Source organism: Amblyomma mixtum, chromosome 9 (genome assembly GCF_055824585.1).
Source record: "Amblyomma mixtum isolate Tamu chromosome 9, ASM5582458v1, whole genome shotgun sequence".
Lineage (NCBI taxonomy): Eukaryota > Metazoa > Arthropoda > Arachnida > Ixodida > Ixodidae > Amblyomma > Amblyomma mixtum.
In genome coordinates this window covers 118,580,773-118,597,487 of record NC_143020.1, presented here as the reverse complement: position 1 = coordinate 118,597,487, position 16,715 = coordinate 118,580,773, and the positions used below count along the sequence as shown (strand labels likewise).

At 46.2% G+C, this 16,715-nt stretch overlaps 2 protein-coding genes across 6 annotated transcripts; both read left to right on the top strand.

Moving 5' to 3' along the window:
* Positions 1-788: 788 nt before the first annotated feature.
* On the top strand, positions 789-16,617 carry LOC149330938 (TNF receptor-associated factor 6-like). 5 transcript variants are annotated; one of them, XR_016285748.1, is made up of 5 exons: positions 806-1,251; positions 3,493-3,691; positions 10,132-10,200; positions 10,941-11,030; positions 12,882-12,928. XR_016285748.1 is itself a non-coding variant. In XM_089561662.1 (4 exons), the coding sequence occupies exons 1-4, from the start codon at positions 967-969 to the stop codon at positions 12,790-12,792; spliced, it is 471 nt and encodes a 156-aa protein (XP_089417788.1). In that variant the 5' UTR covers positions 804-966; the 3' UTR covers positions 12,793-16,617. The 5 variants fall into 5 exon arrangements, 4 of the variants coding, with proteins under 4 accessions (XP_089417785.1, XP_089417788.1, XP_089417786.1 ...); XM_089561662.1 differs by lacking the exon at positions 3,493-3,691 and having other exon boundaries at positions 804-1,251; positions 12,766-16,617; XM_089561660.1 differs by lacking the exon at positions 3,493-3,691 and having other exon boundaries at positions 805-1,251; positions 12,882-16,613.
* LOC149330939 (uncharacterized) lies at positions 8,191-10,121 on the top strand. The gene has a single exon (XM_089561665.1). The coding sequence runs from the start codon at positions 8,379-8,381 to the stop codon at positions 9,396-9,398; it is 1,020 nt and encodes a 339-aa protein (XP_089417791.1). The 5' UTR covers positions 8,191-8,378; the 3' UTR covers positions 9,399-10,121.
* Positions 16,618-16,715: the final 98 nt, after the last annotated feature.

The following is a 16,715-nucleotide window of genomic DNA, read 5'->3' as shown; positions in this document are numbered from 1 at the left end:
GTTTGTCGCCGCATAGCCACACTATTACTGTTTGATGAGCTTATCTGCTCATCACTTCATCGTAAACCTTGCATCATGCCAGAATTGTACATGTATCTCATCTCACAAGCCACACGCTTCAAGTTTATCGTCGACGGGCCCAAAGTTTAATCTTTCAGGCTCCTTCCCACGTGCAGCTATACGCTGGAACGGCCTTCCCCAACATATTGTCACGGACTAGAAAACGACAAAGCGGGCAGTGGCGCGGCACGGAGCACTCGCGCAAGGCCCGTCGCTATTAAATCATTCAATAGCCATAGGTCATGTAGGGCTATCTTTATCGGCTTGGCGTGACATAACAATATCATCGACATCACCTGTCCACTGTCATTAGCTAAAAATTTAGAAAACCTTCCATGCATGTAAACACCTGCGGCACTGTTATCTCTTTCGTTGATTGCACCCATTCTGTAATGCCATTCCAGCCCCCTCCCACTCCCATGTCGTATTTAGGGACGGCAGAGACACGTACAGGGTCGTCCACTCTTAGTTAAAATGCGCTAGGGCATGGCCGCACTCTTTGGAGGGTCACTGCGTCCGAAACAGTTGCGCATCGAAGCGAAGTGGCAGATGACGCGAAGCACCATGTCCAGGTAAACCTTCTCCTGCGCCACTTTTCTGCGATGAGCGACTATGTCGCACGTGGTGGCCCTCAGAAGAGTGCGGCCATGCGCTAGCGGGTTCTAACTAAGAGTGGACGACCCTGTACATTCACGCCGGGGATTCAACAGAGAACTGCGTTTCGAAACCGGACGCGCACACTCCGTGAAGCAACGCACGAGACTGCGGATAAGACCGTGATAGTTGCCATGACAACGACCGGAAGAAATAAAAAAAAGAGAGCGATAGATAAGAGCCCGTTTCTCGAGGCCAGAAAGCGCAGCCCTTACAGCTCACGGCGTGGCCAGCGTATGCGTGCAGCGAACAATGCCTCCTTCAGGCCCGGAATACACGCTGGTCGGCTTCTGCGATCAGTTGGACTGGAGGCCCCTGCACTTCGTGAAGCCCATTCCGCCCAACCGGATATGCAGTGCCTGTGGAATTGTGCGCAGGACGACCGCATTGCTCCCATGCATGCACGTTCTATGCGAGTGCTGTTACGAGCAGTGCGCGCAAGACGGTCGCCGCGTCTGTCCTTTGGATGGCCACCGTTGCCAAGGCGGAGACGTCGACTGGAAAGAGTCTGCCGTTGAGGAGATACTCAGCAGAAAGGTGAGCTGCAGCCTAGAGGGCCACCGAGGGCAGAATGAAGTCGATGTGACGTCTTGAGGTCTTCGTGCTCTTCATGTTCGTATTTTATGCACCTTAATATCTCACAGAAATAGGAAGCAAGAGGACGTAATATTTAAGCCTCCACGTGTCAGCTGCTTCAGTGCGCAGCGTGTATCTGTAGTGCGCATTAAGCGTGTAAAATTGTAATACGCCTTATTACCTCTTCGTGATTTTACTGGGATAGTATAGCTGCATTCATAGTATAGCCTATCTTAGGCTCCAGATTGATACTATATCCACAATACAAGAATGAAACTATGGAAATGAAAACTTGAACGCCTCACGAAAACTGCAGTCTGTATCAAACGATACCAGAAGCAACAGCTAAAGGCAAGTAATTTTATTGCGAAAGCAATACTACTTGCACTTTCACGCCTTTGCCGTGCCGCGGCCGGTGACCACCATTGACCTTCATTTGACCTTGATTGCATTAGATTGGATTAGATTAGATTGAATTGGATTTGACTGGACTGGACTGGATTGGGTTGGATTGCACTGGATTAGATTAGATTACATTACATTACATTAGATTAGATTACATTGGATTGGTTTTGATTGATATGGATTGGATTATATTGAATTTGATTGCATTGGATTGGAGTGGATTGTGTTGGAGTTGATTGCTTTGGAGTGTATTGCATTGGATTGGATTGGATTGCATAGGATTGGAGTGGATTGCATTGGATTGGATTGCATTGGATAGCATTACATTGCATTGGATTGGAGTGGATTGAATTGGATGTGATTGGATTGGATAGGATTGTATTGGTTTGGATTGTATTGCATTGCTTTGGATTGGATTGGATTGGATTGGTTTGGTTTGGTTTGGTTTGGATTGTATTGTACTGGATTGGATAGGATTGGATTGTATAACCGATGCACCACTACAAGTCTAACCACAAGCACCACCACCAGCTACACTACCAGCTGTACCATGGCATAGGTACGGATATTGCTTTCGCAATTACCGGGCTTAACCAAGCTAAGCCACAGCGAATTTTTTTTGCGTTTCCTTCATTTTTTGTTCCATAAATTGGCATAAGCAATTCGCATGATGTGGATTACAAGCGGCGGTGGCCATTTCTTTCATAGTGTGCTGCTTCTGCCTGCTTAAAGGAAACATAATTAACTGCAATCCGCGCATATAAAACTTTATTTTGTTGAATGAGGTTTAGTCTTTTACGCCTGTAATTTTCGCAATAGCCTCAAACGAAGACAACCCACTTGTCTTTTCTGTTTGATAAATCAAACGCCGACGACTCGAAGTATACATTACATTACCAGTGAAGAACATTCGTATATAAATTAATATTATCATCACCAGTCGACTATAATGCTTAATTGGCATTATCTACGATTAATCTGCCAACCAGTGACTGAAGTCTCGAAGAAAATAAACTCATCTGCTTTTTCAATCGAAACAGAGTTCCTTCATTTTTGAATTAAGTAAGACAACTGAAAGCAGCAGAGAAGCTTTATTTATAACATAATATGTATATATTATACCTTTGGATGATCGAAAAAAATTACAAATCAAAAGAAATCACCTGTACCATTCTACGGACCAATAGCACAGGATCTTTAAAAATATAACGCAGCACAAGACAAGGACTGCCGAGAAGACGGAAGGCACACGAGCGCTAACTTTCAACAATTTATTGCGGAGCAGAATACAGAGTGTAAAGAAGAAGATGCGCATTCCGCTAGCCACACTTCCGTCGCTCAGCGCGAGCTTGCGCCACTTGGCTGAATGCGGGCGGTGTTTCACCACTGCTCCGTCGACTCAAGCGTAGCCAAATAAACCCCCTGTTAACACAGGCCGGAACCGGACACCATACAAAATCAGAAAGATAAAAGTTTCAGGTTTCTCTGCTGGCTTGTGTGGTCCCGTTCCCAAGCAGCACAGGCAATCGGCCCAATGTGGGACATGTGCTGGAAAAGACGGGACCAGAGTGAAGCCACCCTTTTCCAATATTGGGTCCGTTAGCTGGGCTGCTTGGGTTATGCCAGTATGCCCAAACTGCCGCATTAGACGACGATAGTGATGAGGAGGAGAGCGGTCAAGTTTGCGCTATTAATAAATAGCAGGTCAAAATTTAGTCTTTAATGTCACGATTTGCCAGCGCTGAGTTTTCGAAGAAACACTTTTTGATACTTTGCCTGCATTTTATTTTATGGCAGGTCGGCTGCTGGAACGAAGCAAATGGCTGCAAAGCTGTCATGGCCGCCTCGGATATCTCCCTGCATTTCCGGCGTCAATGCGGCCACCACTCGGCACGCTGCCCTAAGTGTTCGGCCACCGTGCTTTGTCGGGATATGTGTGGGCATCTCAAGGCTGACTGTCGCATCCTAATGACACCTCGCACCTCAGAATGCCAAGGTCAGACCAGCTGCATGGAAGAAATGACTCTTATTTCATCCCTTAGACGAGCCTTGGATGAGCAGACGCTTGAAATGAGGGCATTTCTCGAGCAGCTGCCTTTTGAGAGAAGCTCCAATGACGACAGACTGAACGAAATGTACCACAGCATGAACACTTTTAAAGAAACGCTTAGACAGGAACTGACCGAAGGCATCGACAGCCTAAGAGAAACGCTGAGAGAAGAGTTGACAGAAACTAGACAAATTCAGAAAAGTCTGACTGTGAGTGCGCGTCAGATCGCCGCATATAACGAGGAAATGAAGCATAATTTGATTACTAGGAGGGATGCTGTTAGGGAACTGCCCCGTCGCACAGACACGCCACTGGAGACAGAGACGCTGAAGTCCACACTGCTCAATGCGGTGAAACAAAACACTGACACGTTGTCTCAAATTGCAACTACAATCAATGTCTTCAAAGCTGAATCGAAAGTACGTGGTGAGAAAACATTGCACTCAGTCGAAAGAGTGCTGAGGCACGCTGAACTGGACGTAGCGCACAGCTGCTTTATTGTCAATGGTGTGAGGTCATGGCGAGATGCAGCAATTAAAGAAGGCTACAGTGACTACGACAGCGAGCAGGTGTATCTGCGCGGCTACTGCATGTCACCTGGACTAAGATTTCAGAAGGAAGGCGACTCTGTGACATTGCACGTGTGTTTCCGCCTGCACAAAGGGGACATGGACGACGTCGTACAGTGGCCATTTGAACACAAAGTCAAGCTTACTGTGGAACACTCAGAAGGCGCTGACAAATGTGAACTGGAAGTCAAACCGTATCCTTCTGTCGAGTATTTCCACAGGCCTGGGAAGAGATGCAACTCTCGTGTTTATTTCATTGCTCCGTCATTGAAGCTAAGAGACCTGATGCGTGGTGGCTACGTTCAAGATGACCAGCTTCGGCTCAAATGGGAGCTGCTTCCTTAAATTTCAACAAAACAAGATCAGTGACCATATCATTGACCGATGAGAGACTGCGAAAAAATTCTGTTCTCCTGTTGGCCAAATTCAGTCCGAAGTGTAATGGGCGTCTGGTACTTGACACGCAAGACATGCCTTCCTATGTGCTTGCCGGTTTTCTGTTAAGTGTGAAGCATTCTCTTTTTTGGAATGTAAGCACATAGTTTTTACTGCATGATTAGTTTTAGCCCCAGAGTAAGTAAGGCCAAGGTGCAGGAGGTGAAGCTTGAGTAAAGGTATTAAAAGAAACAATTCCTGTCTCTTCTCGATCCTTGCTAAACTCGCAACGTTTCTCGCAAAGTGCAGATTGCTACTCCAGCTGAAATGCATATCTTATTATGTACGTTATTTCTGAAAAAAAAAACGAAAGTGAAAAAAGTTGCAAAATTTATTTTAATACCACCCCCCCGTCCCTTTTTTTTTTTCAGGAGATATACGTACAATACTGGTTCCAACATGCTCCAAAATGGTGCAGGCGGCAGCCTTAGGAGAGAGTGAAAGAGAAAAGGGGGGAGGGGAGTGGAAGGCGAGAACCAGGAATATCTCAGTAAGGCCCCCTTGTAGTGGCCAAAGAGGATATACAAAAATAATTGACAGGCGGTTAAGATAGTGTGTAATGCGAAATTTGAGCTAGCTTTTCACACGTCACCTGCTACCACTAGTAGGTGGCGTGTTACGCTGCTATCCACCCTCCGGGTTCTCTTCCAGTGGCAGCCACCTTCCGGTTGTCCATTCCTCCGCTCTTGTCGTGGCAGGTGGCGTTTCGCTCTGCTACTACCTGCCGCGGTTACCAGGTGGCGTGGTCCGCCGACTACGCCGACACCTACTACGACGGAGAACGCAGAAACAGGAGCCTACGAGCTGCGCTCTAAAAAGCATGGAAAGGGAGGACAGCAATGCAGAAGAGAAGCGTGACACAATAGGGTTCCAATGTACTGTACTTCATAGCCGATCCGCGAGGCTCTTGAACTTCATTCTCAACGTTATCGAACGCAGGGACCACAGCGCAGGTATTTTCCCGCCTAGTGAGTTCTGGTCTTCACACGGTATGGGGCGATCCGCGGTGCCAAGAGGGTAAGCATTTAAGTGAAACAAAGGCGTACGATATCTGCGATTCCCTCATCACAACCCTGGCTGTTGCACGCCGCGGGCAGTCCCTAATGGCAATCAAATACAAATGCCTAATTTCAAATACAACGGTAAAGGGCAAAAAGTACTAAAACATTTTACTGGAGCCAGACTGCCTTCGCGCCAATCACAGTTTGCATGCCAAACATGCATCATAAATAAAGACTAATTAGAAGCGCGAAATGGAATTATGGTGGGAGAGCAGTTAAGCAGAGTGCATCGCGAACGCCGATGGAGCGTAAGTCGGCGGGTGAGGAAATGAAGACTTCCGCATGCGTCACTGTCTGGGTGGCGGTCGGATGCGGCGGTGGTCTGACACAAGTGACCGGCGCCCTGAGTGCGTGCTGATTTCCTCGCGTATGACCCTAGTCAAGCAGTCAACGTCAGCGGCAAACGGGCCTATAGCCCAAAGGCATATACACCTACTGGGCCAAAAGGTTTAGATCTTGCCAATATACGAGTACTGGTTCTTCCTTTGGAAATATTTTCAGCCAAGTGGTATTAAAGACATTCGCCAGCGTACTTACGAGAAGATCGTTTATTTTCCGCGGGTTACTAGACCTGGCCACTTAGGATTTTAATGGCTTTAGCGACAAAATCCCATGGTGGTACGAATATTGTTTAATAAAATTACTATTGTTATTATGCTGGCTAAATAAACATAAAGCAAAAGCGACGGCTACAATGCCTTGCACACGCGTTTAAGGCATTGTAGGTCAGTGCCTTGCCACATGAGGGTCAGAGTGGGAAGGAGAGGGGGGGGGGGGGGGGGGTCATCAAATAGAGTGGAACAGATTCGTGACGAAAACAAAGCAGAAGAAATGTGTTTGATCCGGCGCCATTTGGCAGCCTCAACTAAGGTCAGTTACTTGCTGTGTGGCGTATATTTCTGGAAATGTGATTTTAAGCTTAAAAATTTTAACACAATCCCACTGAGAGAAATTCCTCAATATGTTGCTTCTAGAGTCCAAACGCATTTTGGTGAATCCATAAGATTATGCTATGTACCATATTAATTCAATGAGCTGCGCGATTATCTTTTTGACTTAAACACTGGCAATCAGTTACGTGATGCCGTTACTATGTTTGAAGAATCGTGAATCCATACTGCAATCTCTAAACAAAAACTAGGTGTGACGGCGTCCTAAGAGCTCACTTGTATACCTTTGGCGTGGTCGCGTCCTGTATCATATCCCTGATTTAAATAAAGTATAGCCGCCGTGGTAGCTCAGTGGTTATGGCGCTCAGCTGCTGACCCGCAAGACGCCGGTTCGATCCTGGCCGCAGCGTTCGAATTTCGATGGAGGCGATATGCAAGAGGCCCGTGTACTGTGCGATGTCAGTGCACGTTAAAGAACTCCAGTTGGTCGAAATTTCCGGAGCCCGTCACTACGGCGTCCCTCATAGCCTGAGTCGCTTTGGGACGTTAAACGCCCATAAAACCAAAACAAAGCATGAATAATGTATTACTATTATTACTACTCTTATCTTCGACGGCAGAATCGGTGCTGAAAAATTACTTCAATGCTCTCTAGTATTGCTCTAGGATGGGGGTTGTTCCGTGTTGTAGAAGTTGGCACGACCTTCCACTGGTGTGCTGATCGCCGTTCCTCAAGCTGCCGCATGCATGCGTTCATTGCCTAGCTGACACTCGTGTTCAGGAGTGCAGACTGTGTGTGCTGCAGGGACGACATCGTCCATGGCTTGCGCTTGACTTAGGCTTGCCTGACGAGCAACATGGCCTTCCCTATGTGACTTCCTATTCTCTTTCTGTCTTTAATGCTATCTTGGCGATAAAAAGCTTCAAGTCACGACGAGCCAGAATCATTGCAGCACTTATAATAGAATCAGATGCCAATTAATGCCAAAATATCTTCACTACAGGAGTGAAAAGATTGAATAAATTAGGAATTTTTTCTCGTCCCGGTGTTTGCGAACAAACACGATTTGTTCGCGCGGTCTGATGACATCAGGTCTGCTCTTATATTGCGCCCACCCAATGATTGAGATACGGATTCGAAACAAGACAAAAATCGTGCGCTGCTGAATGACAGACAAGGATTCGATACTTTCCCTTTATTCAATGCTAACCATGTGGCTACGAGAAGCCAGGCAACTTTTGTTTTCTTTTTTCTTATTTTGAATAACCGCATTGCGAGTGTTATGGACTTCTTTATCTTTTACCTGCTGAAAAGAAATAAAAAGAAGCTGTCAGCTAGTAGACTTGAGACCATTTTCTGTGGTGTTTTTTCACAACTGTACATATAGATCTGCCGATCTGCACGTCCTGCCATGATTATAAGCTCTGCGTACAGGCTTGCTGATACCGTCTCACTGCACAATACTGCCCGTAGTACTCTACCAGCAATCAGATATCGATCTGCATGTTTCTGAATGGAGCCTGCCAGGGAATTATAGTGCCTAGTCCTAATGCAGAGTTCGGTAAGCCTAGCAACGGATGAAACCAAACTGACACCAATACGCTGTGCGATGCAGCCTCCTCTGTTTACTGTAGCGGCCTTCGCCGTGGGGTCTGTTCAGTAGTGACTTAGCGACCAATGCGAAACAAGACGGCCAAGACTATGCAGCTTTTCTACCGCCGTATGCCCACTGTGACGACGATGGCAAAGCGCCTGCACAGGCTCACCATTATGTGGCGAGTCTGCGGGTGCTTTTTCGTTGCAAACATAAGATCCCATGACCTGAGTCAAGCCCGAGTGCCTTGGAAATCCTTCTACACCCTCTATTCCCTGCTTTGTGCATCTATTCTTTTCTCCTTCAGAATAATGCAGTCACACACCGCCGTCCAGAGTGCAACTGAAGCGCGAGCAACTGTGTCTAACTCTCTGCTCGTCTTCATGAGGCACGTCGTTGGTCTGGAAGCCGTTGTGGTCTTTGTCGTCATGGCTACAAGGTCTGGAGCTATCCTAAGGTTCCTCCTCAAAGCGCAGTCTTTCGAAGCGTCGATGGCCGTGCCACCATCCCATCGCGCAAGGAAACATTGGGCGGTGCCCTACGTCTGCAACATATTCTTTTTTACTTGCATGGTTTCTTACACGTTCTATCGCACTGTAGCAACATTGATTGCGGCTTATCATCAGATGACCACTCCAGACATCCTGGTAGTGTTGTACACTTTAGTCGCCAACGCTCTCTACCTGACATGCGATTACGGGAACAAGGCCACTGCTAGAGCAGTGTGCGAAGTCCTCATAGACTACGTCAGGGTCCAGTTCGATGTACTGACACGAAAGCAAGAATCGGGCCTAACCGCCAGAGACGTGGAAGAGCTCCGTATCAACATGGCTGCAATACAGGGACTTAAAGACGAGATCAACGCGGTCCTAAACCCTTGCATTGTGTTATTCTGCTTGAGAGCTTTCAGCGTGGTCTCCATGAGTGGGTGCATACTCCTCCGTATGGGTTTCGACCATGGAACCAGTGCGTTGCTTCTATTCCACTGCCTGCAAGTCGCTTTCGGCCTCTTGGACCTGGCTCTTATGAGTCACACTTTGGAGACCGAGGTATCCACGCTCCGTGACTTCTCCTCTCTACCGCTTTCTTTCGAAACAGATTAACACAGCGCAACGAACGGAACGAGGGCAAGGTAGAAGAAACACAAAACACAGGACGGGCGCTCCGGTGTTTCATCTATCTTGGCCTCGTTACGTTCGTCGCGCTGTGTTAATTTGTTTCGCAGAAAGTATCAACCAACTAGCCCACACCAGAATTCTCCTAGAACCCTTTCTTTCATGCCGCCCTCGGCCTTACTTTCTATAATAAGAATGAGTAGTGGATACTGGAATCACGAGAGTTTTCAAAATGCGGATCTGCACAGATAATCAAAAAAATATGCGATTTGAACAATGCCATGAAACTGACCACAACTGCAGTGCATGACCGCTTGCTTTGGACGACAAATTATAGCACTCATTTCAGAAATAAATATAGTTTGTTTGGCATTCTTTACGAGCTTAAATTCAAACTTTCCCAACCAGACAAACCTCTGTCGAATGTTTCCTTTTGAACCTAAATTTCTGCTTACCTAGTCACGCTAGTTAAATTGCGTTCCTGCTTTCCTTAAAATTCTTGCTCGGACCCTTTACTTTATTGTTCCTGGTTCCAACATAGTATTTATCGTAAACAGTCTTGAAACAAAAAAAGAAAGTACTCTGCTTGCAACCAATAACGGACAGTTCCGGTGATTCGAAATAACTTGAACCGATGCCTCTTCCATCTGCTTCAAGCGCGACTGAGCCATTTAACGTCTAAGAAAGTTCAAGCATTTCGGCGGTTCATTTTCTTTTTCAGACAGAAAACGTGAAGCTGTCTTTGGCCGCTTCCACCACGACTGACAGTTCATCAGCGCATTTATCGCAGGTAATGTACAAGGAGTGATTCGTGAGGTGAAATTGCTTTATAAACGTGTTCAGAGTTGTCAAAAACTGCCGTCATTTTATTGTTACTACACTGAGATTATGTGCAGAATACTTTTTAACTCGTAAAAAGGTGTTGAGGCTAATCTTGGAAAGTTTCAGCTTACGAGGGCGTGATAAGTAAGGGCGGAGGACAGAAATTATTCAACTAAGCTGAGCGACTTTCAGTCCCACTATTAGTTCGACAAAAGTTCTTTGATCCTGCAGGTTTCTAGCCGTTACTGCTTGTTTTTCTGCTGACAGCCAGCGATAACAAGTAGAACAAAGGCAACAATAAGATATTATGTGCAGTTTTACTTTGGCGGCTTGTTGTGTTCCAGCAAACACTCAAACTTGCTGGCATATTTTGCCGTAATTCCTTTCTGCAGTCATTATTTTACCTCTTTCTAATATTCTAGCAATTACATGTGACGTTAACAGTGATGGCTGGCAAAGAAGGGTAGTCACCGGCAGTGATATCACAGCCGAGGCTGGTGAAAAGACAAGAAGGCAAAAAACGAGTAGGGTATATATAATGGTTTGGCATGACGGCTGCAGGCAAGCAATGCCTTTTTCTTGTCAGAACTGCAAAGCAGGGACCCCCCCTACTTTCATAGCTCCTGCATATTAGTAGCATAAAGATTCACTCACCGGCAGAAATTATTTTGACACCCTCCTTATAAATGCCTCGTTTTGTTTCTTCAGACGCGCTTCGTGTACAACACCATCGAGCCTCGGCAAATGTGTCTAAGTGGAGGTGGCTTCTTCGCGATTAACGCCAGGACTCTCATGCGTGTGAGTACTTCATTGAATTTTCCGTTGATTAAGGGAATTTCTATCGTGGATCTCGTCTAAGAAGCTTATGCATGGAATTGTAGCGCTGTTAGTATGCACCAGTAGGATATGTACTATCAGCGTCAATTGAAACGCGAACAAGCCAATTGAAACGCGAACAGCACAACTCGCAGATATTATACTAGGGAGGCAAAATACATGAGCAGTTGATTTTCCCATCGAAGCCGAAAAGACAGCTCTTCTGAAATGTTAATAGCCCACGCCTGTATTTCACCTCCAGCCTCTAATATACTTGATTTTTTGTCCTCGCGTTCCAGTTGTTTTGTTCGCGTTTCATTCGACGCTGATAGTACCTGTACGGTTCGATATTTCAAAGCGCGGCTCCGGCTATAAAGCCACACGTTAACACAAAAAGCGTTGTCCAAAAATTAAAGATTATTCAGTATTGGTAATGTTTCAAACAGGCACTATATAACTCATCACCTACCCCTGTGGGTGATGATTAGAAAAACACCTGCCATCTTCGGGCGAGCGCCACGGATTCTTAAAGCGCATGCGCACCACTCCCTCCTTCCTCTTCCCTGTATAAGGCGCGGATCGGCCTTCTGACAATAAAGTTAATAGTCAGCGCATTGTGTGTGTTCTGTGTGTCCGCATTCTCGTCCGTTGTCCGCCAGCGCTGTGTTTCAAAAGAATGCTCTAACGACTCGCCCAGCATCATAACTATATAACTCCTGTTTCTGGCAACTGCATGGTCAGGAAGGAGAGGTGCAAACTGACATTCTCTAAATTTCCCCTTGTTCTTTCTGCGAGAGCAAATGTAAGGATGTATGTCAGTGTAGGTAGATTACGTAAAACATCCCTGCCAAAACAAGGTTTTCTTATCCCTTCAAAACAGTGTTCATCGCACCTTCAAGAAGAAAACCATTTGCGCTAGTACTTAATCTCCCTCAAAAAAGATTCTCTTGTTTCGCTTTAGAATTTTTTTTGCGATTTTTGTCTTCTTCGACACTACCATAAACATTATTACCCTACTAGTGGCGTCCAGAAGGGTAGTGCCGCTACCAACCATATAGTATAGAAGCGGTAATCAGAAAGCCATCTGGGGTGCCATGACACCTCGGGGGGTGAACAAGATTTCTGAACTGCCCCGGAGAGAATAAAGGCGGTCAGTTACTCGAGCCGGACGGCTGAGTTAGAATACCCAAACGCCAGTGGTGGTCGTCGGTCGATTCTTTGGAGCCATGTCCTCCTTTGAACTAAGGCGCGTTGGGCGCTTTCGTCTGCATGAGAGCCTATCGTAAACTTACTCACTTGAACTTACTAAATGAATGCATTACTAAATGAATGAATGAATGAATGAATGAATGAATGAATAAATGTAAAAGGTTCTTTAAACCTATATCAAGGATAGAATGAAATAATGAAATAGCTGAGAGCTATAGACTAATTTCAAGCGCTTGGGGTTTCTGTTTAACTTTAACAGTCATCTGGGAAGGCCTTCGCTTGTGCTAGTCGCCGAGTGCAACAAGCTTTCTGCGCTACGCTCGGCCGATTGTCACGCTCGTGGGGAGAGCGAACAGCTGATAACCACTGGGGACATTTCAGGGGAGATGGCTGAGTTTCTGTGTAGAATTTGCCAAGCAGTAGGAATGGAAACTGTTGGCTACATCCCCTGTTCAGAGTGCTTACTGATGTAGCCGCTTTGAAACCTCATGAACAAATTTATTCGCAGGAAGACGATTCTAAGAGATCCGGATAGCAAAATGCCGTGGCTGTTTCAAGCCAAGTTCACGGAGAAAGACCCATCTTTAACCCACTCTGACGCATTTTGGTTTGCTCTTTTTTCAGCTGGCGGAGGCGGTCGTTACCTACAGCGTTATCCTCATACAGACAGGTGACACCGTCAACCATGCCTTGGGCCCCGGCACTAGCCTTTTCACTCAGTAGCAAGATGTGATTGGCTTCAGAATACAATAAGTGTAAATCGGGCAATGGTGCCTAGGGTCCTCTGTGCAATTAAATGTATACATTCAGTATTAAAGCATACGTATATATGCATTCAACAAGTGATCACTGGATAAGAATCAGTGCTAAGCGCACCTCTTCTTTCTTAGGTAGCCAGGAGCAACAACCATCAGTTTTACAACTGCATTGTATGCAAGCTGACTGTTCCCTTTAATATTGTAGCTAGCTGTACCCTCTTCACGTAAACTACGTACGAGCTCTGTCTAAGAAGGATGAAATCGCTAAAGCTCTGTCCAAGAAGAATGAAATAACTCATCTTCATTTATATGTACATGGAGATCGTGGGTCTGCAGAGCAGCATTTATTCCCCTTGGCACGAATGAGCCACTCTAGACGAAGGCAATGCAAACAGGGCGTGGCACGCACGCTTCACTTTGCCCAGGTGCGCAGCAAAGCGCGAGCAAGCGATTTGTGGATGCGAAGTGTGATGCGGCCAGGCCGCTTAATAATCAACTTAACTGCCACCTGCCACGGTAGGCAATGTGAAATGCAGTGCCTGTCAGTGCAGTGCAGTGCAGTGCATTTATTTCAGTCATGTACAATGGCTGAGGAGAAAGGAAAAAAAGCCGCGCACGCGGCTTGACAAAGCTCCCATCTCCCGTAGCGGCTTGGCACGGCGATGACAGGCAGCAGTAAAACAATAACAAGAGAATGCATGAAATAACAAATATGTACAATATCTTCATAACAGATCACCAGAATAGTCTGTCCCTAGAGGGCCGCGATTTTCGGCAGCATCTTTCCTTTGTGAGACCTCGCAAGCGCTTTAGCAAGAGTCTTTATGACAACAGGCTTCGTCGGGTGTCGTAGGATGATGCTTATTTGGGAGCCCGAATGCCGACAGCACGGACCTCGACTGGGCGAACGAACAATGTCGACTCCGCAGTCTCTTCACTCCCACTGATGAAGACGCCAGCACCAACACAACTGCATGTAAACATGCATACCCAAGCCTCTGCACGATAACTGAAAAATGTGTAGTTTCCGAATACATGCATTTTGGCCAAACTGAGTCTTACGGAATCTCTTTGCCGCCCCCACCGCCAGCACCAGCTGCGAAGCGCCGTGCGTGAATACACGCACTGCCAGATCACATTTTTTTGCGCAAAGAACGTCTTTATACGCGCGCCGTGTGTGATCTAAGGCTTATCAAAGCCTACTGCGGCAGCGTATGCCGGAATAAAACAGCCACACGTCGCACAAATACCAGCAATAGTTGAAATTTAAAACACTTAAATTTAGTTAATGCCCTGTCCTTTCCGATTGTTTCTTCTGACATGTCTTACCGTCCTAGTACAGAAGGCAAATAACTTTTAGAAGTTCTGAAATAAAATGGCTATTGCTAACAGCCAGCTACAAATGTGAACTGCCAACTAGGAGCCTAAATCGAATGGTTATAGCGTTACCTATCGAAAATTTGTCGCCCACCTTACTGGCTACTATCGCTCACGAGTATTCTGATCTCCACAAGCACTGCTATTGCTATGCACAATAACAAGCGTTTGTCTAAAAACGCCTTTTCTAAAAAGTTTCTGGCAAACTCATTTGAAACGCCCGGTATATATGTGAGGCATATTGTTTACAAAACTGCATTGATAGACGGAAAACACCTCCTGCAAGGCAGTGGTAAGTTCAGAGTACAGGGCGGAGGTGGTGGTGTTTACGTATAAGCGGCGTTAGCCTCATAGTGGTCTGTCAGCTGCTGCTCCTGGCAGCACTAGAAGCGGCCAATTTCTAGGAGTGATTGTTGAAGACGATGATTATGTTGATGGCGATGATGACGAGAATGCCGCGATGTTCTTTGAGACCACCAACCAAGAAAAGGCGCAACGGTCTGTTTTGCTTTTAAGAAGAAATAAACTTTTCTTTACCGTTCATTACCGAACTCACCGTGTCCAAATTGCCAACCTTGAATGAAAACTTCGTTCCTTGGTTTATTACAACTGCGTGTTTTTCGACCTTACCTCCTGAAGCCTATTCTTCTTTAGCTTCGCGACCAGTGTGGCGCTTCCCATCGTTACTAGCTATCGTTTCTACGTGGATTTTCGGGACGACGAGAAATGCTAAGACACAGAGAGAGACAGAATCATTGCGACACTGACTATGCATCTCTAAGCTAATTCCTTCCAGAGCATTTGCACTGCAGAAGCGAGATAAAGACAGTATGAGTTATTTCTCATATTGGACAGAGCGAATAAGTATGGTGCGCTCACGCTTTGGTATGCCACCTTCTCGGCCCTGCTATGACATAGCGCTCAGTGATCCAGCAATCGATTCAGAGAATTCAAATACTGTGCTCAGTGGACACACGCGCAAAGAATTCGCCTTGTTTTCGATACAGGCCACACAGCTTCGCGAGCCCACATTACTGATCTTTCTTCATTACGTACGAAAGGCCTCAATTACAGGCACCCTAGACTGTGTTATCCTGTACTTTCGCGAGCGTCAGAAAACGCAGCTAGGTGGGGTGTTCGAGCTACATTATCATGTGTGTGTGTTCGCGTGCGTGCGTGTGCACGTCGAAATCCACCACACCCGGAATGTAGAGCCCGCAGTACTATAAGCTTCGCGTCGAGCCATGTAGGTACCCCCACTGCATGTAATACTACCACCTCTACTTTCCGAGCAGCCAGTTATTGATCTCCATATTGTTCACCGAAATCTGAGAGTGAATCGTGGCCAGCTTTAATGCAGTGTGCAATTCGCCTAGCAACAGGTGAAACCCACGCGATGGTAGCACATCGATTCAATCCCCTTGTTTACTGTGGCGACCTTCTCTTGTGTATCCAGTGCAGACTAAGGCATGAATGCTCAACAAACACGGCTGAGGCTTTGCGCTTTTCTATCGTCTTGTGCCCATTGTAACGACGATTTCGAAATGTCGCTGTCCACGCTCTCTATTATGCGGCGAGTCTGTCGCTGTTTTACCGTCGCCAGCGTAAAACCCCATGCACTGAATCGGGCGCGAGTCCCTTGGAGATTATTCGACACCCGATATTCTCCTATACTGAACAGGGCATGTGTAGGGGGTTGTCATGACATGGTTTTTGTTGATTGTGTGCTCTTGGCGCTGCCTGGCTTGGATATATTCTGTGCTTTCGTCAATAAACTTTATTTGCGAGTTAGCGCTTGTCGTGTTTGCTCTTCGTCCTCGTCTTTAGCGCTGTTTATTCATTGTGATACACTATATTCTCTGCTTTTGCACCAATTCTTTCTTTCGTCCTTCAGGATAATGCAGTTGCACACCGCCGTACAGATTGCGACCGAAGCGCGATGAAGTGTGTCCAACTTTCTGCTCATTTTCACGATGAACTGCATTGGCCTGGAAACTATCGTGATCTTTATCATCACGACCATCAGGTCTTGAGGTATATCCTGAGATTCAACCGAAATGTACACTCTTCTCAAACATCAAGGAACGTACCACCTTTACGTCGTGCAAGACGACATTGGGTTGTGCCTTAAGTCTGAAGCATGTTATTTTTCGCTTGAATGGTTTGTTACATTTTCCATCACCATACTGCACTATTAATGAGGTCTTACTATGAGATTACAGCGCCAGGCGCCCTGACACCACGGCCACTAATGCTTTTTTACTCAGGCTATGAATATGGAAACATGGAAACGGCTTGAGCAGTATGTGAGGTCTTCATAGTC